Genomic DNA, 27,632 nt, shown 5'->3' with positions numbered 1-27,632 from the left:
AGCTGTTGCGTTTTCATTTCTGATGGGCCTTCACCTGACTCCTGCCACATTAGCTTTGCTTTTCCCCTTAGTCTTTCCACCACAGTGTGTTAATTCCCTAAGCAAATTCTTAAATGCCCTAAGGAAGTCCCTAAGGAAAGAAATCTGAACTGCTGCAGTCTTCGGTGACTAGAAGAATTTTCCTTTAATTAATCAAGCTTTCCCTTTGGCTTTAATGGGTCTTCTCTTTTTCTTTTTTCTTTTTCCTAATTTTTGTTGAAGTAATGTTGAAGTAATGTTGTGTTAGTTTCTCCTGTAAAGTGATCAGCTCTACGTATATATCTTATATCCCCTCCTTTTCAGATTTCCTCCCCATTTCAGTCACTGATTAGAGTTCTGGGTCTTTTCCAATGGGTCCTTCACATCAGCAGTTGGTTACAGCGTGTTGATGTACATTGTGTGTGCCAGGTGATTGTAAAGGCCAGAAACAAGAGAGAGGGTCTTTACACTTGGGTGTAAAGACATGTGATGCCTCTTCTTGGGTCTTAAAACTAGAAGGGCCATGGACAGATGGGATCGGCGGCCCACAGCTTGACACCCTTCACACTTGAGCTTGTGGCCGGGTGCCCTGCATGCATCCCGTGGACGGGCTGCAGCCTGCCTGTGGCAGGGGACCAGCCCGTAGTGCCTCAGCCCAGGGGGATGCTTCCCCGCCTTCTTCTGAGTTGGGCTTTGAAAAAGGTGGGTAAAACTTTCAGAAAGAACCATGCAGGAGGAAGGGCAAATCTGAGAAACCGCCTGGTGAGGCACAAAACTCGACACCTACTGATGCTGCACTTCACTTCAGTCGTGTCCAACTTTTGCGACTTAGTGTAGCCCTCCAGGCTCCTCTGTCGGTGGGATTCTCCAGGCAAGAATCCTGGAGTGGGTTGCCATGCCCTCCTCCAGGGGATTTTCCCGACCCAGAGATTGAACCTGCATCTCTTACATCTCCTGCATTGGCAGTTGGGTTCTTTACCATCTAGCGCACCTGGTGAGACTCAGAACCCCATACTTAATGATGCTAAGGGCCCCTAATACAAATGAGCTGCTGCTGCTAAGTTGCTTCAGTCCTGTCTGACTCAGTGTGACCCCATGGACTGCAGCCTACCAGGCTCCTCCATCCATGGGATTTTCCAGGCAAGAGTACTGGAGTGGGGTGCCATTGCCTTCTCCATACAAATAAGAGCCATGGATTAAATAAGCCATCCTGCCCCCCCACCCCCAAAACGAAGCAGAAACACCCCAGAATTGCCAGATGGAGCCTGTGTGAGCCCCTGGCGAGCTGGGGTCCAGCCTGGCCTGGCCTGGCTGCGGGGAGGCTCCGGGAGGCCTGCAGTGACCGTGGTCCTGTCCCCTGTCCCGGCGGCAGGAGCTGCGCTCCCGGGAGGAGGAGCTGACGCGGGCCGCCCTGCAGCAGAAGTCGCAGGAGGAGCTGCTCCGGCGGCGGGAGCAGCAGCTCGCCGCGCGGGAGATCGACGTGCTGGAGCGAGAGCTCAACATCCTCATCTTCCAGCTGAATCAGGAGAAGCCCAACGTCAAGAAGAGGAAGGGCAAGTTTAAGAGGAGCCGCCTGAAGCTCAGAGACGGCCACCGCATCAGTTTACCTTCAGGTACGGCCTGCCCCCACGTCCCCTCAGAATGGTGTGCTCCTCCCTGCTGTCTGCTGTTTGTTTCATCTGAGCGGGGCTGAGATTTTATGGCTGAGCATCTTCACCTCTTGCTTCAGTTGTGGTCAGAACATAACGACCTAGTGAGTTTTCACGTGTGAAGCTGCCTGGGGAGGGAGCATATTGCCGGGGACCAGAAGCAGTGTATCTGACTGCGAGCATCCTCTCCTACTAATGATGTTTATTGTTTACTCCTTTGGAAATCAAAGCAGAATTCCTCTTTAGCTGATTGCATTGAACCAGCACTGCACAACATGGTGAAAATCCAAAACAAACACATCTTTCTCAAAATACTTAAACAATCAAGAAACATAAAAGCAATGAAATGATTTCTTTGACCTGCAACAGTTTAGGGTTTTGGTCTTTTGGTGGGCGGGGGATAAGTCAAATGAAACATTTAACTTAAACTTCGTACTTAATTTTTTAACCAAATCAAAGTCTGAAACGAAGGAACAGAGGTATATTTTAACATCGTAATTTAAGCAAACTTTTCATTAGTCATCACAATTGTTAGGCTACAGTTACCTTTTAAAATCTGAACATCAATTTCTTGCTTCCACAAGGAGCTGGGCTGTTATCTGGGGCACTGAGGTTGCTGTTCGCACCCTTAGCAAGGTATATTCAGTGTCTCAGTGATTGCCCACCTTCATCTAAGGGTTTAAAATTGTTGAGGTAAAAAAGTGAAAGTCAAAGCTGGTCAGTCTTGTCCAATTCTTTGCGACCCCATGGACTGTAGGCCATGGAATTCTCCAGGCCAGAATACTGGAGTGGGTAGCCATTCCCTTCTCCAGAGGATCTTCCCAACTCAGGGATCGAACCCAGTTCTCCCACACTGTAGGCAGATTCTTTACCAGCTGAGCCATGAGGGAAGTAAACCAGTATTTCTAGGCAACCTTTTAAAAAATATTTTAAATCATTGTGATATAACATAAATGGATCATGAAGAACTGACGCATTGGAAAAGGCTTTGATGCTGGGAAAGATTGAAGGCAGGAGGAGAAGGGGACAAAAGAGGATGAGATGGTTGGATGGCATCACTGACTTGATGGATGTGAGTGTGAGTAAGCTCCGGGAGTTGGTGATGGACAGGGGAGCCTGGCGTGCTGCGGTTCATGGGGTCGCAAAGAGTCGGACACGACTGAGCGACTGAACTGGAATGGATGACATGTTGGGAGAAACTGAACAAAATACAAAACAGCAAACATATGTCAATCCATAAAGTTCTTCGATGTCCTGTGTTGCGCTTTGTTTAAGGTAATCTCAGACGCCCCTCTGGGTTTCGCAGTCTTCTTCTCATGGGGAAGGATGATGAGAGAGCAAGAGCTGCACCTGTAGGGTTGCTGTCTAGTTGCTTCAGTCAAGTCCAACTCTTTGCCACCCTATGGACTGTAGCCCTCCAGGCCCCTCTGTCCATGGGGTTTCCCAGGCAAGAATACTGGGGAGGGCTGCCACTTCCTTCTCCTGGCCAGGGGCTCTTCCCTAGTCTCACATGTCTCCTGCTTGACAGGTGGATTCTTTACCACTAAGCACCTGGGAAGCCCAGCCTATAGAGGATACGCAGTAGATGTGTATATCTGTGTATGTATCTGTCTCTCTCTATATATATTACATCTTAGAGTGCTCTTTACAGATTCCAGTGTTCTCCTGAGATGTTTGGTAATAGTGTGGAAATTTGATTTAAATAACAGTAACAATAGTTTTGTTTTATGTAAAATGTGTATACATTATCTTGTAAAGATACTTACTACAAAATCCTTGCAGCTTGCCATGTATTGTGACTTCTTTGGTTGCACAAGAAGTCCTTAATTGATCAGAAAATTGCTGCTATGGGGTAGTCAGAAGTACAAAGCATATACATCATTGATTAAGTGGTTTGATGAGGTGAGAACTGGCTATGTGGTCCTCATTCACTTTACCTCTGACCTCTTTGGGAACCAAAAAAAGGTGCTTTTCCAGGTCCTCTTCTAATGTTTGCTTTTAGCCAAAGTGTAACTTGAAAGACAACTCACTGGACTGTCTGACATGTCAGACATAATTTAAAATAGTCTATTTTCTTTAAGGTAAGGCTTCTTTCTGCTTTTGATATAGACAATAGACAGTCAGAGAGGCATTCAGTGTGAGTTTTCTTCTCTAGTCCTTAGCTATATCAGTGTTCTTCTATCTGTGTTGTGACCATATTACCATAATTAATATTCATTGATTCCCTGGGGAAACTTTGGAGAGGGGAGCTAATTAGGAACTGATGGAAAAGAAACTTGGGGGAAACAATGAAATCATTCCAGTGATTCTTTAATTCATGAGAGAGTGATTAAACAAAATATCACAGGGTCCCTGGGGTGGTTCTTCTCAAATTTTACTTGGCTGGTACCTTGCATTTATTCAGCACTAAGTGAATATATTTGAATATTTTTGCTGGATTTGTATCATTCCTGGATAGTACTAGTTCCCTTTTCTGTTTCTGAGAATAGAGGGGTCATTTTAGTCACATATTTTTTTTTACCTTGTGCCACTTAATAAAAGATTCTAGTTAAAACATAACCTCAAAATCTATTGCTATAGTCCTAATCCATTTTAAAGGATGAAATGCAGTTTCTGTAATTTAGTGTGGTAGTTACCTCCTCTGCCCACAAGATGGTGCTACATCGCTGTGACACCGGTACCTCTGTGGAAACTCGTTAGAATCCCCCGACTCTGCAAGCCACTTCACCAACACACACACACAGAGTTTACTTACACAGTATCCCAACGTAGGACACACATCCAAAGATCCACAGAAAAGAATTAGAACTATAAAAACAATTATTTTTCTCCTTCAGTAGTTTTGCTTGGTGGAGAAAGCAATTATTTGTACCTTACATTCAATGGAGTTAGTGGATTCCAATATTATGATCTGTTAGAAAATTCTTTGAGTTACCAGATTTTAGTACTATTTCATGGTACATTATTAAGGAAGAAATGGCTGGTAGATGACAGATTGGAGGGTGATATAACTTATTTTTCCAGCTACAAACTACTTAAATCCCTTTTGCAGGGATTTTTCCATGTCTATCTAGCTTAAAGAATTTCTTAGAAATGTATCCTGAGACTCCTACGAACTGGTTCTTAATATGTATGCCTGCATTTAGATCTTTAATCCATTTTGAGTTTATTTTTGTGTATGGTATTAGGAAGAGTTCTAACTTCATTCTTATAGGACAGCTGTGTTTCCCAGCACCACTTATTGGAGAGACTGTCTTTTCTCAAGTGTGTATTCTTCCTCCTTTGTCAAAGATAAGGTACCCATGGGTGCATGGGCTTATCTCTGGGCTTTCTATCTTGTTCCATTGGTCTATATTTCTGGTTTTGTTCCAGTAAAACTCACTAATAGTAAATAACAGTTGAAAATAAGAAAATTTTTAAAGACTTCATTCCTTTTTTTTTTTTAAGAGATGGTCTAGATAAGATAAGTAATCCAGAGAGCTCTGGTCTCAAGGCATGGGGAGCAAAAATCAGGTTCTCCTAGTAGGAGGTATTCCCTTAGGGTAAGAATTCTAAGAGATATTTTTTTCTTCAAGCTTTCTGTACTGTTTGGGAATTAAACTGGTTGGGGGTCAGTTAACCTTCAACTAGCATTGTGTACTCAATTGGTGTAATTGAAGGTTCATAATTTTCATAGATACCCCCTTATCTTTTCTTTTTAATTGTTTTGAAAAATTGGTCAGCCAGTGTAACAAGGGCATTGTGTGTGAGCAACTTTCACACACACACACACACACACACACACATATACACAGATCAACCTAGATTGTCTTTTTGACTAGAGTAGCCAAATCCTCACCTAAGCCTTCTAAAAAGGTGGAGTTAAGCAAAGAATCATTTTGGTGGTTAGAGAATGATTCAGATGACAAGCCAGAACATTGCTTAAAAGTTCTTTCAAAAAATTGTTATTAAATTTGAATAATTATCTAATTATTGTAATTTTGTCCTTCATAATCACTGATGGCAGCTTGTCATCTTATGGCTACTTATAGCTAGGATGATTTATTGCTGGAAAACTCAAATGTAATTATTCCTGTTGACAATCCTGTGTAGCTACCTAATAAGGAAGGTGAACGCTTATACAATGAGGCAGCATAATCTAAGAGTTGGTAAATTAAATTGTGTGCAGTCTTGGAACTTGTAGAGAGAGAAAGAATGGTTGTGGCAGATACATTTATACAGTGACTACTTTATATCACTCCTTCTGTATTCTGTTCGTTTGGAACCCAAGTTGTGTTTTTAGAACATATAAAATAGATCGAAGAGGTTTTGAAACTTTCAGGAGTTGGTATGTCTCTAAAGCCAGGGTATTCTAACTTCAACCACTTCACAAGAGCCAGAGGCCTGCCACACTCACCTGTCTGGCATGCGTGAATGTGAGCAAGCGTGTGTACATGCCTAGGGAGAGAAGGCAGAAGCCCCAAAAGGACTTTTCAAAGGATACTGCAACTTTTAGTGTAAAATGAGGATTCCTACTGAGCCGTGTCAGTGTCCTTCATGAAATGTGAATATTACCAGTGAAAATATACAGGTTTTCAAAAGCCTGTGGACCACGTGATAACCTGCCATGAGCAGATACCTTGAGAACAGATCTAGCAAGCAGTCCAGAAAACACTGGGCATCAACCAGGACCCCTTAACAGTTCAGCCTGAGTTTTCCTCCATCTGTAACTGGGACAGAATCAACCTTTCTCTGTTTCAAAGGAACAGGATGTTTATCGTAAAGAATGTTTTGTTATGTTTAAAGCACAGAATGCTCTTTTTTTCCCCTGAGTACAAGTATTTGGTTTTTTTCAGAAGACCAGAAGCACTCTCAATCTTAGGTATTATTAAGATCCAGTCTTGTGCCTTTACAACTACCCTTGGCCTTAAAACCTTCTGTGTTGGCTCCCTGACCTGTGCCTGTCATCTCTTCTCCCATCACTTGTTCTTCGTGGTTTTCCATTCAGATGCTCTGGCCTGGTTCTGTGATTCTAGTTCTGAGGCCTGCGAGTGCATGCATGCCTTCTACTCTGGGCTGCAGGCTCCTCTCGCTATAAAAACTTCCATGTGCTTATATGTGCTCAATTGTGTCTGACTCTTTGTGACCCCATGGACTGTAGCCCACCAGTCTCCTCTGTCCATGGGATTTTCCAGGCAAGAATACTGGAGTTGGTTGCCATTTCCTCCTCCAGGGGATCTTCCCGACCCAGGAATCAAACCCACATTTACTGCAGCTCCTGCATTGCAGCTGGATTCTTTACCACTGAGCCACCAGGCTAGCTGAACCTTTATAAAGCTCTTCAGTCTAAATTGTTTCATATCTTTGGGTGAGAATGCTTCTTTCTTTTCCTACTTATTTCCCTTCCCGCTAGTTCAGTTAGAACTAGTCTGTTCTGATGAACTGTTTTCTTGCATCAGTTCTTTCCCTTTCTTAAGCTGCTTTGCCTGGTCAGATGATTCTTTCTTAGATGGTAGGGGGACAGAGCTCCCATCTGGCACTTCACTTCCATCTGCATTGTCTTCAAAACATGATCTCTGCACTCATGAATACTGTAATCTCAAACAGAGAAAACATTCATTCAGCAAAGATATGCTCAGCATCTTTCCTGTGCATGGCTCTGTGCCCATTTGGGGGAGATGCTACAGTGATGGCAACTAACAACCCTCCCAACAGAGAACTGACATTGTATTGGAGGGGGTGAGTCTTAAGCTAATAATTAAACAAATGTTCTTTTGTTTTGGCTGTAATTATTAACTACTGTGAAGGAAAAGTCATATGACAGTGATTAGTAGAGCGATGTCTCCTGATCTAAGGCAATCACAAATAGCTTCTCCAAAAATAAAAATTTAAATTGAGACTCAAAGTAGGAATCTGCCAAATATGTGGTCTGGCATGCATGCTCAGTCATGTTGGACCTTTTGCAACCCCATGGACTATAGCACATCAGACTCCTTTGCCCATGGGATTTCCCAGGCAAGAATACTGCAGTGGGTTGCCATTTTCTACACCCCAGGGATCTTCCTGACCCAACCAGGGATCAAACCCACATCTCCTGCATTGGCAGGCAGATTCTTTACCACTGAGCCACCTAGGAAGCCCCACCAAATATGAAGGGAAGCCAAAGAACAGGCAGGAAGCACATGGGAAGAAGTTTGGTTTCTTTGAGGAATTGAAAAAAGACCATTATGGTTTGACTGTACCTGCTGGTCCAAATTCAGCCTCCCACCTCTTTCCTGTAGCCCACAAACTAAGAACAGTTTATACACTTTAAATACTAGAAAAGAAGATTTTCTGACCCATGAATCTTCCAGGAAAGGTAAACTGCAGCATCCATAGCAGCATTGCGTTGGAACACACGCCTTTGTTTTTGTTGGAATGCTTTCCCGCTCCGTCAGCAGACCATGTGGCTCATAGGAACTGCAATATTTACTGTGTGGCACTTCTTAGGGAAAGCCTGCTGTCCCCTGGTCTAGACCATGGTGAGTGATGGGTGGCACAAACAACCCAGATCAGATTTGCAAGGAATTAGAGGGGATGTTATGATTTTGACCTATAATTTTAAGAATGATGAGAACCCTTCAAAGGACTTTAAGCAGGAAATGACAAGCATGTACCTCGTGACTTCCCTGGTGGTCCAGTGCTTAAGAATCTGCCTTCCAGTGCAGGGGATGTGGGTTCGACCCCTGGTTGGGGAACTAATATCCCACGTGCCTCAGAGCATCTAAGCCTGTGTGCCACAACTGCTGCGTCCATGCTGCAGCAGAGACCCTCACAGCCACAAATAAATAAGCAAGCAGGCCTCTGGCTGTTGTGAGATAGATCAGAGGGCTCAAGTGGAGTTGCTGGAAGATGATAGACCAAAGGATAGGAGCAGTCTCAGCGTGAAATGGTGGTGGTAGAGATGGAGAGAATAGGAAGTGTCATTAATGTGTGTTAAGTATTTTTTATGCTTACATGCTTAGTCACTCAGTCACGTCCAGCTCTTTTGTGACCCTGTGGACTGTAGCCCACCAGGCCCCTCTGTCCATGGGATTTCCCAGGAAAGAATACTGGAGTGGGTTGCCAATTTCCTCCTCCAGAGATGGAACCCGAGTCTCCTGCATTGGCAGAAAGATTCTTTACCACTGAGCCACCTGGAAAGCCCAAGTACTTTCTGTACTTCTTTGTATTTAAGTTTTCCTAACTGTCCTGTGAAGTAGGAATCATCATTTTTTCCATTTTTGTCAGTGAAGATGCTGTGACTTACAGAGATGAAGTCACTTTCCACAAATTCATGTGGCTAGTAAGTGGTAAGTTGGGCTTCACATGTGGAGTTTGCTGACTCCAGAACCTGGAATAGAAATTTCTCAACAGTAGTTCTAAGAAGAATACAGAACAGAATTTACAAGATATTTTGTGTTTGATTGGATGTGGAAGGTTAGGGAGAACACAATATCAAGGAAAGCTTCAAATTTCTAACATGAGTAATTGGATAGCTGTCTTGTCTACCAAATTCGAACTCCTCATTCAATAACATGTGCTACTTGAAAGTAAAATTATTTTATACAATAACGTAAATTATAGCTTTCTTGCAAATGTAAAATGAACATGTCAAAAAGATGGCGGAGGAGTAGGACGGGGAGACCACTTTCTCTGCTACAAATTCATCAAAAGAATAACAGAACGCAGAGCAAACTTCGCAAAACAACTTCTGATCGCTAGCTGAGGTCATCAGGCGCCCAGAAAAGCAGCCCATTGTCTTCGAAAGGAGGTAGGACAAAATATAAAAGATAAAAAGTGAGACAAAAGAGCTAAGGACGGAGATCTGTCCCGGGAAATCTTAGGCGGCATTGCTTGGGGTAGGGTCCGGGCCTGAGTGCCCTGAGGACAATCGGAGGGAGCTTCTGTGAGTTGCCAACTTGAACTGTGGGAGACCAAAAGAGAGAGAGAAAATTAACCGGCCTGAACACACTGCCGGCCGTTCACAGAACAAAGGGACCGAGAAAGTCCAGAGAAGAGCTTGCAGGCTGCGGACCGGCCCAGCCCCGCCGGAGGCAGGAGGCAGGGGGGAGGGGAAGGTCGCGGCGAGACACAGGGCGCAGGCACCCGACCGGCGCGGGCGGGGACTGGGGCTGGGGACGCGGAGGGCAGAAGGCGCGCGCACCCGACTGGCGCCAGCGGAAACTGAGACTGGGTCCGCGGAAGGGAGCGGGGCGCCACACCTGGGGAGAGTGCGCCCACCAAGCCCCTCGCTGCCTGGACCGCTCTGATGGGGAAGGCACAGAGAGCAGGCGCAGCTTTTCCTTCCGCGCTTTTGTGGAACACCCGAGGGCTGGAACCTCGCGCAGCGCGGGGCGCGCTCCATATAGAACAGCCGGGAGCCTGAGCGGCGCAGACGGAGAAAGCAGCATCAGCCCCGCCCGGCAGCCCCAGGCCGTCCCCGCAGCGCCGGCCCCTCCCTGCAGAGCGACGGAACTAGCTACCTGAATAAGAGTCCACCTCCGCCCGCCTGTGTCAGGGCGCAAATGAGGCTCTGAAGAGACCGGCAAACAGAAGCCAAATAAACAAAGGGAACCGCTTCAGAAGGGACCGGTGCAACAGATTAAAATCCCTGTAGGAAACACCGACTACACCGGAAGGGGCCTGTAGATATGGAGTAGCGTAAGCTGGAACGAGGAGCTATCTGAAACTGAGCCGAACCCACACTGACCGCAACAGCTCCAGAGAAACTCCTAGATATAATTTTACTTTTTTATTTTTTTATTTTTTCTCTTTTATTTTCCTTTAAAATCCCCTATTACTCCCCATTACTCCTTAACTTTCATTTCCATAGATTTTTACGATTTTTTTAATTAGGGGAAAAAAAAATTTTTTTTTCTTTCTTTTTTGTTTTCTTTTTCTTTTTTCTTCTTTTTTTCTTTCCTTTTTCTCTTCTATTTTCTATTTTTCTTTTTCTCTTATTTCTTTTAAAGTCCTCTAGTACTCCTCTACTACTCCTTAATTTTCATTTTCAACACACTATAACCTTACAAAAAAAAAAAAAGAAGAGAAGCCCTATTTTTAAACCGAAGATTATTCTCTCCCAATCTTGACTCTCTGTTTTCTACCTCAGAACACCTCTATTTCCTCCTTTCCCCTTCTCTTCCCAGTCCAATTCTGTGAATCTTTGGGGGTGTCTGGGCTACGGAGAACACTCTGGGAACAGACAACTGCGTAGATCTGTCTCTCTCCTCTTGAGTCCCCCTTTTTCTCCTCCTGCTCATCTCTATCTCCCTCCTCCCTCTCCTCTTCTTCATGTAACTCTGTGAACCTCTCTGGGTGTCCCTAATGGGGAAGAATCTTTTAGCCATTAACCTAGAAGTTTTCTTATCAGGGCTGTATAGTTGGAGAAGTCCTGAGACTACAGGAAGAATAAAACTGAAATCCAGAGGCAGGAGACTTAAGCCCAAAACCTGAGAACACCAGAAAACTCCTGACTACATGGAACTTTAAGTAATAAGTGACTGTCCAAAAGCCTTCATACCTACACTGAAACCAACCACCACCCAAGAGCCAATAAGTTTTAGAGCAAGACATACCACGCAAATTCTCCAGCAACGCAGGAACATAGCCCTGAACATCAACATACAGGCTGCCCAAGGTCACACCTAACACATAGACCCATCTCAAAACTCATTACTGGGCACTCCATTGCTCTCCAAAGAGAAGAAATCTAGTTCCACGCACCAGAACACTGACGCAAGCTTCCCTAACTAGGAAACCTTGACAAGCCAATCATCTAACCCCACCCACTGGGTTAATCCTCCACAATAAAAAGGAACCACAGACCTCCAGAATACAGAAAGCCCACTCCAGACACAGCAATCTAAACAAGATGAAAAGGCAAAGAAATACCCAACAGGTAAAGGAACATGAAAAATGCCCACCAAGTCAAACAAGAGAGGAGGAGATAGGGAATCCACCTGAAAAAGAATTTAGAATAATGATAATAAAAATGATCCAAAATCTTGAAAACAAAATGGAGTTACAGATAAATAGCCTGGAGACAAAGATTGAAAAGATACAAGAAATGTTTAATAAAGGCCTAGAAGAAATAAAAGAGTCAATTAAAAATGAATAATGCAATGAATGAGATCAAAAACACTTTGGAGGGAACCAAGAGTAGAATAACGGAGGCAGAAGATAGGATAAGTGAGGTAGAAGATAAAATGGTGGAAATAAATGAAGCAGAGAGGAAAAAAGAAAAAAGGATCAAAAGAAATGAGGACAACCTCAGGGACCTCTGGGACAATGTGAAACGCCCCAACATTCGAATCATAGGAGTTCCAGAAGAAGAAGACAAAAAGAAAGGCCATGAGAAAATACTCGAGGAGATAATAGCTGAAAACGTCCCTAAAATGGGGAAGGAAATAGCCACCCAAGTCCAAGAAACCCAGAGAGTCCCAAACAGGATAAACCCAAGGCAAAACACCCCAAGACACATATTAATCAAATTAACAAAGATCAAACACAAAGAACAAATATTAAAAGCAGCAAGGGAAAAACAACAAATAACACACAAAGGGATTCCCATAAGGATAACAGCTGATCTATCAATAGAAACCCTCCAGGCCAGAAGGGAATGGCAGGACGTACTGAAAGTAATGAAAGAGAATAACCTACAACCTAGATTACTGTATCCAGCAAGGATCTCATTCAGATATGAAGGAGAATTCAAAAGCTTTACAGATAAGCAAAAGCTGAGAGAATTCAGCACCACCAAACCAGCTCTTCAACAAATGCTAAAGGATCTCCTCTAGACAGGAAATGCAGAAAGGTTGTATAAACGTGAACCCAGAACATGTCAAAGATTTTATTTAATTAATAATATTGATTAATTAATATTAATGGGGAATCAGTTAAAACTGGTTCACATGGGAATTTGAGGAGCTTAGTATTTATGGTCAATTTAATAAAGAAATCTTAGCATTTGATTGCTAGGCTACATACAAACTTGGTTAATGCCCAATATGGCAATAAATAATAACCTTTGGGATTTTCTTTCACACCAGGCAAAAATTATTTGCATCATCACCAGACTAAATCTACAAGTTAACCTCTGTGTCTACTGAGTTGTAAAAATAGCCCCATCAATATAAAATTAGTCAGAGGTTAAGCTTGACATCATGATGAAAGAATACCCAGTCATTTCTTTTTCCTGCTTCTAAGTTTTCAATACTTTTTCTGACAGTTTACAAAGTTTTCTTTCCTCTGGTAATATTACTTTTCTTTCATATGTTCCCATAGTTCTTGGCATTTCGTCTGGCATGACTGTATCACAGTTAGATAATAATAACCATCATCTGTAGGTACCTTAGCCACAAAATGCTTTTAACTTTTAGGCTGACCCTAACTGGGTCTGAAGATGAAACTGACAAAGCCAAATCAATAGGGGAAAAGCATAAAAATGTGTTTAATATAAGTTTCTGTGACATGGGAGCCTGCATAAGGAAATGAATAACCCCCCAAAAAAAACCAGACCTGAATATTTCCATGCTAGGTTGATGAAGAGTGAACCATCTTGTAGAAATGTAACAGGTTAAGGAGTGAATGTGGCTTCCTGGGTGGCTCCGTGGTAAAGAATCTGTCTGGAGTTTGATCCCTGGGTCAGGAGGATCCCATGGAGGAGGAAATGGCAACCCACCCCAGTGTTCTTGCCTGGGAAATCCCATGGGCAAAGGAGCCTGGCAGGCTACAGTCCACGGGGTCACAAAGAGCTGGACACGACCGAGTGGCTAAACAACACCACAGAGGAGCAAGCCTTGGGGCAGCATGCTCTGAACCCCACGTGAGGAGGGTTTCTGCTTTAATCGCCACGGCAGCCCCGCGGTGGTGTCTGCCGTGCTAGCCAAAGGCCGAGGAAAGCGGCTCCAAGAGGCGCCCTGCCGGGCTGGGCTCCACAGTCAGTGACAGAACCGGGGCGCGTTTAACCCAGGCTGTCTCCTCTTTGAGTTTCCTGTCGACTGTGTCGGCCTGAACGCAGGGAGCTCTTTTTCCCGGAAGACTGCCGGGTCCTGCAGACACTCAGTAATAGTTCATTTCCTTCTGAGTGTGTGCGTCCCAGTGTGCTGCCTCTTGTGCCAAGATTCTGAGTCATTATTTATGGACTCGAATCCTGAATGAAAGAGAAGAAAGAAACCAGGAACAGACTCTGAAACATACCGCATTCCCTGCCTGGCAGTTTCTGCTTTTATTGCCACATACCAAAGACGGGGCTCTGAAAACCACCTAACACCCTCAAATCTCAGTTCTCATTTTTCTCCCCATGTCCAACAGACTTCCAGCACAAAATAACGGTGCAGGCGTCCCCCAACTTGGACAAACGAAGAAGTCTGCAGAGCAGCAGCTCCAGCCCGCCCAGCAGCCCCACGGTGATCCCCCGGCTCCGAGCGATACAGCGTAAGCTCTCCCTGCCTTGGGGTCTTCTGGGTGGGTTTCTGTCACTAGTGGACTTGGATTCAATTTAAGCAGACATGTGTTTATAACTGGTTTCTAAGCATGTGAAACACAGGAGGTATCGTAACTATTTGGAAATCAAAATTTTCTTCTTAGTCTAATTTTCTTATTTTCACAGTAAATGATTTTTTGACTCCGCACAATTGGTGACGTTACCAGGCCACAGAGTAGAAACTCAAATGAGATCTCGAGACATTTTGTGAAGCCTGTACCTGCGACGTTTGTATAACCTAATTACATCAGTAGCATACTTGGGGATCCAGAATTTGGGGTTACTTCCAGTTGTTTTGTAAAGAAAACAGTATTCTGCTTTTGGGGATTTAGCTGTCATTTGGTGTGTATTGACCAACCTACTGCACACGGCCCCCCACATTAGGGTAATTCGACTTAGGGTTTTTTGACTTTACAATGGTTTTAAACTGATTCACATTCAGTGGAAACCATGCTTTGAATTTTGATTTCTTCCTGGGGAGTGATGCAAGGCACCCTTCTCTCTCAAGATGCTGGGCTCCCAGTCAGCCCCGCCATCATGAGGAAAAATAAGCCATATACTCACAGCTGCTCTGTTTTTCCCTTTCACTACTGGATTCCATCAGTTACATGAGATATTTAACTTTATTATAAAATAGGCTTTGCATTCGATGATTTTGCCCAACTATAGACCAGTGTGACTGTTCTAAGCGGGTTTCCCAGGTGGCTCAGATGGTAAAGAATCTGTCTGCCATGCAGGAGACGCGGGTTCATTCCCTGGATCGGAAAGATCTCCTGGAGAAGGAAATGGCCTCCCACTCCAGTATTCTTGCCTGGGAAATCCCATGGACAGAAAAGCCTGGAGGGCTACAGTGTATAGGGTCACCAAAGAGTCGTACACAACTTGGCAACTAAGCAAACACAGTAACTCTTCTAAGCACATTTTTTAAAATTAATTAATTTATTTTAATTGGAGGCTAATTACCTTACAATATGGTAGTGGTTTTTGCCATACATTGACGTGAATCAGCCATGGCGGTACATGAGCACATTTAAGGTGGGCTGGGCTAAGCCATGTTTGGTAGGTCAGGTGTTTAACTACATTTTCAACTTACGATGGCTTATTGGGATGTAACCCCATCATAAGTCGAGGAAGATCTGCCCTTCAAAATACCACTTAGTATTTGGTTTTAGAGTGTTCAGCCAAGTGGAAAAAATACATAAACTAATTCATCAAGCCGTGCGAGTTTCAGTTAGAGCCGAAGTGTGTATTTTTACCCCCTGTGTAGATATGTCATAATGTTTTCAGCTGTGTTTCTAGGACCTCTGGCGTGTGACAGGATTGTTTTCTAAGTGTGTAGTAACCACAGCCACGCTCCCCAGGATTCCCAAGCAGAGAGGGGCTGGGGGAGGAGGCGGTTGTGTCACACGTGTGTGTCAGCAACAGGTGGAGGTCAGACGTGAGTGTAAACCTCCCCACAGGGGAATGAAATAAGGCAAGATGTGGGAAAACTTGCATGTGTTCAGATTTTAAAAGGTAATTGTAGCCAAATAGCTGTGATGACTAATGAAATAGTAGCTGAAATTACAGTTTCAAAATAGACCTTTGTTCCTTAGGTTCTAAACTTTGATTTGGTTAAAAAATTAAGTACTAAGTTAAATGTTCAATTTGCCTTTTTTTTCCTCCCAAGTAAAATGAAATCCTAACTATCGCATCATGTTAAATGCATAGATAAAGAAATAATCAGCCCTTTATGGCTACCTCAAATTTGTATCTTTTACTTTTCTAACTATTATGTTTAGAGACAGACGTTTGCCTTGAGTAGGGTGAAAGAAATAATTTCTTCATTGTTTTCATGTTTCTCAATCATCTATACACTTTGAGTAAGATAGTTTTACAACTGATTTGATTCATCCTAAAACTTAAAAAAATTGTAATTGGTTAATGAGTGATGCTCTCTGTTTAGTGACCTCAGATGAAAGCAATAAAACTTGGGGCAGAAACACCGTCTGTCGACAAGAAGAATTTGAAGATATAAAAAGGAATTTCAAGAAAAAGGGTTGTACCTGGGGTCCAAATTCAATTCAAATGAAAGAAAGAACTGATTGCAAAGAAAGGTACATGTGTGACATTGGCGGTATTTCAGTCTGCACTGTGACACGGGGCACTGCTTTTTTATTCATTTATTTTTTTACCGGGGCCTTTCAAATGTTGCGTTGGCCAGACTTACCTTTTAAAAAGCAGTTAGAGTAATACAAAGATACCTGAATAGTAAGTTAACTTCTAGGACGAGCTTATCACACTAAATTACTTATTATTTGGTTAAGCAATTTAAAGTGTTTTTTCTGTCTCATGTTAAGGTTTTATTGGCACTTTGTTAGCTCCGTAAAACACGGAATCCAAATGTGTCCTCTTTACCACCTAAAAATTTTGTTGCTGTGTATTTACCAAAACCTAACCTGTGTTTCATGTGGTTCTATTATACCAAAATAAACATTTTTCTCTTGTAGAATAAGACCTCTCTCAGATGGCAACAGTCCTTGGTCAACCATATTAATAAAAAATCAGAAAACCATGCCATTGGCTTCATTATTTGTGGACCAGCCAGGTAAATGGGTTTCAGGGAACAGACTTAGCATCTGAGTGCCCTAGAAGTGATGTCAGAAGGGTTAGCAGCATCAGAGTAGCAGTGGGGTGTACTGACCTCAAAACTTACCTTCTGTCCCGGCAGGCTTCGTGGCGAAGAGTGGTCATCAGGCTCCACACTGTTTACTAGGAATTTGTAACTCCTATTCTTTACCAGAAAAATTAGTGTAATTTATTAGATACATCCAAATTAATTGAGTATAGGAAATAGTAAATATGAAAATGTAGGCACCCTGAAATTCTACTGAGGTTATATTCCCACCCCACAACATGATAAAATATTGTCAAGCTAGTTAGCTGTAGAAAACTACTGCTGGAGAGTGTTACATTGGAATCTCTAATTTAAGTCATCATTGCTTTCAATATTCAACATTCCTGTTCAGTGTTCAGATATTAAAAGATTGAAGAGATATGGTAGCTGTTGAAAACCTTCAATGGTGACTATCATCAAAGAAGACAAAATTGGTCTTTACCCTCAACAACTTAAGACAACTCTTTGATACTGTGATGAAAGGAAAGATGCTTTATATAAACATGGTATAAACGTCTTGGATTTATTATCAGTGCTATGTTCAATTTTACACACACCTTATCACTCACTGTTCATGTTTAGTTTTCTTCTTCTGTGTTATCACAACCATGTGGTTTCAGCATAAATATCTGCGTAAACATTGAGGTAAACAGAGGCAGGTCCCCTCTGAATCCTGGATTCAGAGCACCTTCTGACACCAGATTTGTTACTGTGCACTGACTCTAGGCAAGAGGTTCTCTCTATATACTTCAGTGCATCATCAAATGTCATTTGAGGAGTCATGAAGGGCAATTAATAGTAACAAGGCTGTTATTTCTACAGTACATGCTTCATTATTTGTGACTGGGTAGTCCTCCTGCCTTTTTTTTTTAATGTTTTTATTCTTTCTTAGAATATTTTGATCCTATTAATAACTCCTCCACAGGACAGTTGGAGGAAGTCAAAGGATTTATGTGGCTGACCCAGCTGGGTCTGCACGAAGTTAACCCTGTAGTTTATTGGAAGGGTCAATGAGCAAAGGGCTTACACTGTCTGTCCTGCCTGAAGGCCCCCTCCCACCTCCCATCTGTGTGGCCTGGTCCTTCTATGAGTTTATGCCTCAGCTCAAGCATTTCCGGAAAGCCTTCCCTGACCACCTCAGCTGAAGTATCTCACCCCAGCCCTCTACCTCAGTACCCGTTTTTATTTATTTATCACTGTTTTGTTTTTTTTTATCATGAGGCAGATTTTTCTTTCATTCTTCAAGAAAGAAAAGCACGCAAAAGCACACAAAGGAAATGCAGAAAAATATGGTAGGGTAAGAGTGACACAAGCCAGAAGATTCAAGCGGCCTTATTTTGTTGCTCCATTTTCCCCATAACATTTTTTGGTTTTGTTTTAATTTTTTTAATTTATTTATTTTCAATTGGAGGATAACTGCTTTACAATATTGTATTGGCTTCTACCATATATCAACATGAATCAGTCATAGCTATACCTATGTCCCCTCCCTCTTGAACCTCTCTCCCTATTCATCACTCTTACCTAAAATTCTTATTTGTCTGCATGGAACCCATAATGTATGTGTTCTTCATCACCCGCAAATTAGAATGTCAACTCAAAGCCAAAAAGTTTATCTGTGTTCACCACTGTCCTCCCAGTGCCTGGTGCCTAGCAAGCATTCAACATCTCTCAAATGCCTAAGTGACTCCCAAAAGCACGATATGATCTTATGCAGATATTGATCATGTTTACCTTGGTTTCAGGGCTTGCAAATGCCCCTGCTTGCCGGCTCTTCGGCAGGGAGCCTGAGTCATAGCACCCTGGATACCCCTTCTGCAGGGTCCTCCTGGACGAACCATTTGCTAAACAGAAAAGGACTCCATGTGTCATAATGTAGAATATGTATTTATTAGATTTCAGCCTTGTTTTACAATGTAGTTTTCATGGTTTTTGCTGTAAAATGGTCATAGCGTGTGTGTTTATCCTTCTCTGTAGGTGCTTGTGAAGAGCCAAAACTTGCCCCTGACGGGTTGGAACACAGAAAACCAAAGCAGATAAAATCGCCAACCCAGGCCTACATCGATCTACCTCTTTGGAAAGACGGCCAGAGAGAGAACCCAGTGGAACCCGAAAGCTGGGAGGAGGGAACCCCAGTGAGCCCTGCTGCCGACACTCCTCAGGGGAGCCCTCCAAACAGTCTGAGCAGATCCCCCCAGAGAAAGAAAACGGAGTCCGCTCTGTACGGCTGCACCATGCTGCTGGCATCGGTGGCCCTGGGCCTGGACATGAGGGAGCTCTCAAAAGCACAGGCTCCTGAAGACCCGTTGCCTCAGGAAGACAGGAAGAAACGTGAAGGCATCTTCCAGCGGGCACCGAAGTCCCGCCGCAGTGCCAGCCCTGCCGCAAGGCTGCTGGCCGCGGGCGAGGGGGCCGGCAGCACCCGCTCACTCCCACCGTGCGCCACCGAAAACCTCCTGTCCGCGCCTTCCCTCTCCACCAAGTGCCTGCTGCAGGCCGCCGGCCAAGACTCCTTCGAGAGCAGCACGCGCGTCTCCTGTGCCCCTCGGGCGCCCACCCCAGACCCCTGCGCTGCCTCCGGAGGGAGGGGCCGGCAGTCCGCCGCCGCGCCCGGACTGGAGACCAGCCGCGGCGGGTGCGGAAACCTGCCTCCCTCCTCGGCGGAGCTGACAGGTCGGGGGACCGCAGCGTCTCCCGCTGCTGCTTCCAGAGAGAGAGCGGCTCGTCACCGCAGGACCATGTCTGACGGAAGCGCTCCCCGGCCCCCAGGTAGGCTGCGTTCACGGCTGACAGCACCAGACACCGCTGCGGAGGCTGGACCCTGAAACTCTATGACTCTCTGATTCTCTTTCCCACGTGATTACATTTACAACTCCGTTTTCACTCTTTACAGAGATCTTTGCATTTTACCCTTTCATTTGACTTTCATTTCATTTTATTCTTTGATTTGACCTTAACTATCATTTAGATTCTGGGGAAAATACAACTAAACTTAAATATTTAATAGCATATTAAAGCAGAGCGAGCATGTGGAGAATAACTGCTCTAAGCCCCTCATGTTAGGAAGACAATCATTTGACAAAGTCTGAACGAATAATTAATGGGAGAGCTGCTGCTAAAACTGGTTGTCCTACCTCCCCTGTGGTACCACGTCTTCTGCATCACCTGACTTCACTGTCCAGTCATGTTGAGATTGAGTTCAGGGGGTATAAAAATCAAATGGACAGTAGATGCTATGTGGGGATTAACTACTATTTCTTTTGTATGTAAATATGATTACAATCACGTCAGATATAAATCATGAGGATTAAGTGAGATAATGTATATGAAAAATGCTTTTTAGATCATAAAATGTTATGCTGGGATTGGTTATAAAGTGTATTAAAACTTAAGCTACTTCCATGTGCTTTATCTTTTCCTTTATCTCTTTAAGTGTGCTACAAGTAGGCACAATTTTTCTCATATTATTTTTCATTGTCTTTAAATAAATTGGTTTATTGCTCTTTTATGAGGCAATAAAGAATTAGTAATTTATAATTGCACATGGTGAAATCCCACCAGGATAATCCCATAAGAACTTTTTTCCTTAATTTGAAGCCAATAGTTATCTGCTAGAGCGACTTGGAGAAGGAAATGGCAACCCACTCCAGTGTTCTTACCTGGAGAATCCCAGGGATGGGGTCGCACAGAGTCGGACACGACTGAAGTGACTTAGCAGTAGCAGCAGAACGACTTCACTTTCACTTTTCACTTGTATGCGTTGGAGAAGGAAGTGGCAACCCACTCCAGTGTTCTTGCCTGGAGAATCCCAGGGACGGGGTCGCACAGAGTCGGACATGACTGAAGTGACTTCGCAGTAGCAGTAGCAGAGTGGTAATAGGGCTTCCCCGGTGGCTCAGCAGTGAAGAATCCCCCTGCCAATGCAAATGACCTGGGTTCAATCCCTGGGTCAGGAAGACCCCCTGGAGGAGGAAATGGCAACCCACTCCAGCATTCTTGCTTGGGAAATCCCATGGACAGAGAAACTTGTCAGCCTACAGTCCGTGGGGTTGCAACGAGTCGGATGCAACTAAACAACAACAGAGTGGTAATAAGTCAGTTCTTCAGAACAAAACAGGGAAGGTGTAACATGTAGAAACATAGCTGCTTCCTTATTTTCATTAATTTTTTCAAATTATCACCTGAAAGTGAATTCAGTCATATTCACCATCATTTTACGCCTTAATTTTAGTCCAGTCTAATCCCATTCTGAAATCTATCCTGTTTATTAAACAGTTTTAATGATCATTGTTCCGAGTATCTGATGATGATTTAGCTCTTTACAGTTGTAGTTTCCATAGATTCAAGCAATCTTTCCAACTTTGAGGTGCTTTTCAATAAAAACAAACCTTATATCCTAACAGTTTGTAAAGTAAGGTTTGTGCTCAGGTTCTTTTGTCAAAGCTTACTTAAGGTGGTCACCTCAGTGAAGTCACCCAGTTTATTTTCCTTGCTATCCATCATCTTCAATGTCACTGTCTAATCACACACTCTCTTTGCCAGCTGGTGCAGCTCTCATCTCAGCCCCCGGAGCCTCTGAAATGCCTCCTGAGTGGGTTTGGGGGATGCCCCCCTCCCTGTCTGGACCTCCCAGTGACCTGCCAAGTGAGGTCCCACCTGAGAAGCAAAGAGCTGTCCATATGGTGCCGCTGCCTCGCCCACCCCCTCTAAGAAGCCGAGGAGGTGCCCTGCAGGCCTTCCCGCCGAGCACAGAGCCTCAGCCCTCACAGGCTGGCCCTGCAGTGGGTGGTCCAGGACCAGCCCACAGCTGTCCTCTCGGCCCCAAGAAGAGGACTCAGCCCCACGTGCCCTCCTTACTGGACACCGACGTGGAAGGCCAGAGCCGGGACCGCACGGCGCCTCTGTGCAGGATGAGAGGCAGAGTGAGCCGACCGTCTCTGCACGAACTCGAGAAAGAATTTCTGTCTTAAGTGCCTTCTTGTTCAAGCATTTCTTTTTGTTTTTTTAAGGTGAACAAATGAAAACAAGGTGTCTACCTTTTAATTGTTTCATGCTGCTGTGTTTTTAAAGCTGTGGCCGTGTTACTGAAATAGTAATGGATGTCTAACTTCTCCAGAAATGGAAGTCATTGCTGTTGGCTGACTATATTGTTTGTCCACTGGATTCGTACCTAGCAACTTGAAATACTACAATACTATAAAGCAAGAACTGCACAACAAAGTGAATCTGTGTTTAAGCACAACTCTAAATGCTTTTTTCCCCATTTATATTCTTTTCTGGTATTGTTGTTCAGTCGCTAAGTCGTGTCTGACTCTTGGCGACCCCACAACACAAAAATTGTGAGTGCGCCATTTTTGTTTCCTTTCTTCCTGTTGCCTTCCTTCATTTTCTATTTTCCTTTCCCTTTTTTTCTTCATTTCTTTCTTTTCTTTTGTTACTTGTGCAACAAAAGCCAAGAATAATGTGATATTAGTGAGTAAAGGTGTCTGTTTTTAAAAATTTGATAACTAGAATAGATGCAGAGTCCTATTTAAGCTACTTAAGTTCAGCAATAGGCTTATAATGCACAAGGATGTCCAAATCTCATCTAAAATATGCAATGTTTCTCTCTTTGAGAAAATTTTACTGAATGTAATTTATAAAAGTTTTAATGAATGTAACTTTAAAAATTTTTATCCATTGGAACTCCAAAATAGATTTAAAACAAATCAGTCATTAACATTTGACTTAGACCATACTGTGTACAGCTGAGACGCATTATCCTGTGGGTTCTCCCTGTGAAAAAGGTCCCCCGTCAGCAGTAGCCGTTGATTTGGCATCCAGAAGTGTAAAGCTTTTCCTTTTGCCATGGGGTTTTTAAAAATTAATTGTGTCATGCATTGTAAACATTGATGTCATTTAATTTTTATTTTCTCTATTTAAATGCATAATCATCCCAGTAACCTCAAATACAGTCAGTGAGAAACACTGCAAAGTCAAGAAACAGCAGTACTGTTAGAATTTAAGTATTTTCAAATAATAGTTATTTCACATTTCACTTAATTGTGGATAAATGTTAGATATCTGCTGGGTGAGATAAGTTGATGTCGTAGAAAGGAGAAATATAGATTATTTTTAGATGTGGATTTATAAAATGAATCTTTGGATAGCAGATCAGATTTTTAAATGATTTAAAATTATTTTATGAGTCACTTTTATGAATTATACAGATATGCTACAAATAGACTACTGAGTTATTAAGCTATGAAATGGCTATCCAGGAGCTTGGTAAATTATCTGGGTTCTTCTGTTAAATATATTATGCTAATCATTAGAATATGATTATTCAGATGACAGATAACAACTATCTTAAATTTTCCATACAGTGAAAAACTTTAATTGCAAATATTACTTGATACTTCATTTAAAATTTTTCCTTGGTTAAAAGTTACTGAATAATTGAAAGGTCAACAATTTAAATTAAATCAAGTGTGATAAAATATCTACCTATAGTAGATTTTTAAAAAGTAAAACCGTATTATTTAGCCATTTTGGAACATCTTAGTCATCTAATAAGTATGCCAGCAAATAAAGAACAGGGCATGAAAGGATTATGTTAATATGAGCACATTTTGCCCTAAAGAGAACAGTCTTGTATTTAAGATTCTTGCAGCAAAATCTCAGGTACTTAATTACATTTTGTTGTGTTATGGTCCATTCTGTGATTTGACTTCCCTTTAGGGTGGCTGTTGAATTGTGTAACAGAGATTTGGTTTCCTCAGAATTGTATCACACTTGAAACTATGGTTGACTACTTAATACTCAGTCACTTGGGGGCGTGTGACTTCCAGCTAAAAGTAAAGGAAATATGTGCCTACAATAATACATGAAACACGAAATATAGAAATTATGTTTTCAATTTTGCTTCTACCAAAACCCTGTGTGTATTTGTGTGTGTGTGGCATGTGTGTGTGGCGTGGCATGTGTGTGTCTTTGTGTGTGTGGCATGTGTGTGTGGCATGGCATGTGTGTGGCATGTGTGTTTTTCTGTGTGTGGCATGTGTGTGTGGTGTGGCATGTGTGTGTGGCATGTGTGTGTCTTTGTGTGGCATGTGTGTGTGGTGTGGCATGTGTGCGTGGCATGTGTGTGTGTGTGGCATGTATGTGTGGCATGTGTGTGGCATGTGTGTGGCATGTGTGTGTCGTGTGGCATGTGTGTGTCTGTGTGTGTGGCGTGCCATGTGTGTCTCTTTGTGTGTGTGTGGCATGCCATGTGTGTCTCTTTGTGTGTGTGTGGCATGCCATGTGTGTGTCTTTGTGTGTGTGTGGCATGTGTGTGTGGCATGTGTGTGTCTTTCTGTGTGTGGCATGTGTGTGTGGTGTGGCATGTGTGCGTGGCATGTGTGTGTCTGTGTGGCATGTGTGTGTGGCATGTGTGTCTGCGTGGCATGTGTGTGTCTTTGTGTCTTTGTGTGGGGGGCATGGCATGTGTGTGTGGTGTGGCATGTGCATGGTATGTGTGTGTGGCATGTGTGTGTGGTGTGGCATGTGTGTGTGGTGTGGCATGTGTGTGTGGTATGTGTGTGTGGCATGTGTGTGTGGTGTGGCATGTGTGTGTGGTGTGGCATGTGTGTGTGGCATGTGTGTGTGGTGTGGCATGTGAGGGTGGCATGTGTGTGTGGCGTGTGTGTGTGGCATGTGTGTGGTGTGGCATGTGAGGGTGGGGAGTGATGGGCCTCCATCCGTCTGGTTCCTCTACTCTGTTCCTGTTTGGCTTTATTCAGTCAACTTTACATTATGAATTTAGAAATGAAGCTATATTAAAAAGACAATTATGATAAAAGGACTCAATCTCACATGTTACTGCAGATAGTTATTTTTTGCTGAGATCCACTGTACATTGTGATTTTCTATGTATATTAGTATACTTAGCAGAATCTGGTTATTTATTTTCATATAGACTTAATAACTCACTGAAAGATAAATTAAACTGATTCTTATTAGTCAACAATTACGGTGCTCCCACTGCAGAGATTTGAGGCCTGGGCCTGATATGCTGTATTATGAAGCTTTGTGACTGAAAAAGATGTTTACATATGTTGTCTATTTTTTTAATAAACTTTTTTTTATAGTTTATCTATTTGCTCAGTGGCTTTGGTCTACTCCTGATGATTGCGACTAGTTTGTAATAGTTTATTTTTTATTCAATAAGGGAAAATATGTTAATAAGATTATTAATAAGCCAGGTATTAACCTGCTAAATTGATTAAATGGAAGGATCATGAAATGAACCATGGAATTAAATATCTTTTTTAAAGTATAATGAAATGCTTTATTTCAAATGTTGTTTGGTTTTATGTGCATTGAAACGTTGTATTTAATTCCACTGTGAGAATTTTGCAACTCTAGCTTTTCAGAAGGCACATTTTGGCAGAGTGAATTACTGTATGAAGTAAATATCAGTTGATGCTAGAGGGATGTGGTTAATGAGACGTGTTTATTATTAGCATGTTTAAATCAGAAGAATTTCAAAAAACAACCTAACATCTGGTGATTCTTGGTAGGCAAGAAAGACTTGGGTGAATTAGGAAAGAAGCATTTCATGCAGATCAAGGCAACAAACTATCATTTAAGAGGGAGAAAAATGTAACATCTATTGTATAGCTGCTAAGTGTTAAGACCTCTCCTAGGTGCCATGTAAAACACTTCCTTTAATTCTCTTTAGCAGAGTTTGTGAGGGAGGTAGTACTATCCCTATTTTATTAGATATGAAACAGGCAGAGAAATTTGATAAACTTCCAAAGACCCACCAACATTTACCTGTTCACTGCTGTCATATAGTATAGAAGATGGAGACGTCTGCAGGGTGACTTTGTAAATGGAATCCAAAGTTAAGGTAATTTTTCACTCATCAAAAAGTTCAAAATTCTAGGGTTCTCCCTGGTGGTCAAGTGGTTGAGACTTGGAGCTTCCAAAGCAGGGGCATGTTCAATCCCTGGCCAGGGAACTAAGATCCCATATTCCATGTGGGTGGTCAAGATATTAAGAAAAAAAATTTTAATTCTAGAAATGGATGAGTTCTTAAAGATAAAGTTAACAGTGTAATATGGTGGGATACTTCCCAAGTAATTGTAAAATAAAAGTACTACAAACTTCATATCTAATAGATCAACTCAGATAAAAGTAGGATTCTGTTCAATGGTTTTCTTTTTTTCTTTTTCAATGGATTTATAAGTATGGTGAAATTATTTAAGAACTGCAATATGAATATAAAATATTTGGACTTAAGCTGTCTGTACTCTTCTGAAAAGATCAATATGCTAAAACATGAGACTTTCATAGGTGAAACAATGTAATAAATACCATAGAGCAGAGCAAAATTTTGTTGTTGTTTAGCAAAAACTAAATTGAATTAAGGACTTTCCATAGCCACTGGGAAGAGCTAAAGGAATTCAGTGATGAGCAAGAGAGACACCAACTGTGTACTTTGCTGCATAGTTCTTAAGATCCAAGAAGACAGACATTGAGAAGCTAAGCAGGGCCAGTTTTGTGGGTTCATGGCTTTGGCATCACACTCGGAATAGTCCCTGAGCTCGATTTTAATGCTTTGCTAACACCATCTTAAAATCCTTAAAAGATCTTGCACATGAGACCCCTCATTTTTATTTTGCACTGGGCCCGACAAATTCTGTGGCCAAACCTGACTACCAGGCTCCCCTGTGGCTCAAATGGTGAAGAATCTGCCTGCAGTGCAGCAGACCTGGGTTCAGTCTCTGGGTTTGGAAGATCCCCTGGAGAAAGGCAATAGCAATCCACTCCAGTGTTCTCGCCCGGAGAATCCCATGGACAGAGGCGCCTGGCAGGCCACAGTCCATGGAGTCACAAAAAGCTGGACACACGTGACTAACACACACACTGACAACAAGTGAAGAGAGTGTTATAAAGGGTGAAGTTGCTGCGTAGTAGCACTTCAGAGCAGACCTGACCAGGGTGTTCAGAAACCAGGACCTCTGCTGGGTAAGAGGCGATCCCTGGAGAGTTGCTAGCTTGTGACTCAAGTCATGTTTCTCTTGGTAGTTTCAGGATTTCTTCTTTGCCTTTCAGCATTTTTACCATGGTCTGTTTTGGTGTAGATCTCTGCTGTGGATATATCATACTTGGAGTTTTTTAATTTCTTGGATGTGTAGTTTTTTTCAGCAAATTTGCGGTTTTCAGCCATAATTTCTTCAAATATTTTTTTTGCTCCTTTTACTCTCTCCTGGGACTCATTACACCTAAAGTGGTGTACTCACTGGTGTCCCACATTTCTCTAAGGCTCTGTTCATTTTTATTCATTCTTCTCTTTCTGTTTTCAGATTACATAATCTATATTGAGGGCAAGAGGAGAAGGGGGCAACATGAGATGGTTGGATGGCATCATCGACTCAATGGACACGAGTTTGAGCAAACTCAGAGAGTGAACAACAGGGAAGCCTGGCATGCTGCAGTCCATGGGGTCAGACACAACTTGGCGACTGAACAGTCTATAGTGATTTCAAATTCTCTTACCTTTCTTCAGCACCAATCTACTGTCAAACCCTTCTAATTACTTTTTTTTTTTCATTTTAATTATTGTGTTTTCAGCTCCATAATTTCCATTTGATTCTTTTCGAAAACTTTTTATCTCTTCCTTGATAATCTTTTTTGATGAAACATTATCATTATCCCTTCCTTCTTTAAGTGTGTTTTTCTTTAACTCATTGAACAAACTCATAATAGCACTTTGAAGTCTGTTAAATCTGACATCTGGACCTTTTCATATGCCATCTCTATTGCCTCTGTTCTCCCCAATAGATGGATCATA

At 42.6% G+C, this 27,632-nt stretch overlaps 1 protein-coding gene across 1 annotated transcript in view; it reads left to right on the top strand.

Annotated features, from left to right (window-relative positions):
* Nucleotides 1-24,925, top strand: part of MAP3K21 (mitogen-activated protein kinase kinase kinase 21) — a 60,250-nt gene extending 35,325 nt beyond the window's left edge. The window contains exons 5-10 of the mRNA XM_061161468.1: nucleotides 1,391-1,631; nucleotides 13,983-14,105; nucleotides 16,100-16,250; nucleotides 16,644-16,741; nucleotides 18,788-19,579; nucleotides 21,353-24,925. Coding sequence (XP_061017451.1) covers nucleotides 1,391-1,631; nucleotides 13,983-14,105; nucleotides 16,100-16,250; nucleotides 16,644-16,741; nucleotides 18,788-19,579; nucleotides 21,353-21,780 — 1,833 coding nt within the window. The 3' untranslated portion in view covers nucleotides 21,781-24,925. The remainder of the gene's footprint in view (nucleotides 1-1,390; nucleotides 1,632-13,982; nucleotides 14,106-16,099; nucleotides 16,251-16,643; nucleotides 16,742-18,787; nucleotides 19,580-21,352) is intronic.
* The last annotated feature ends 2,707 nt before the right edge of the window (nucleotides 24,926-27,632 follow it).

This window comes from Dama dama, chromosome 15 (genome assembly GCF_033118175.1).
Source record: "Dama dama isolate Ldn47 chromosome 15, ASM3311817v1, whole genome shotgun sequence".
NCBI classification, from domain to species: domain Eukaryota; kingdom Metazoa; phylum Chordata; class Mammalia; order Artiodactyla; family Cervidae; genus Dama; species Dama dama.
This window is presented reverse-complemented; position numbering and strand designations above follow the sequence as displayed.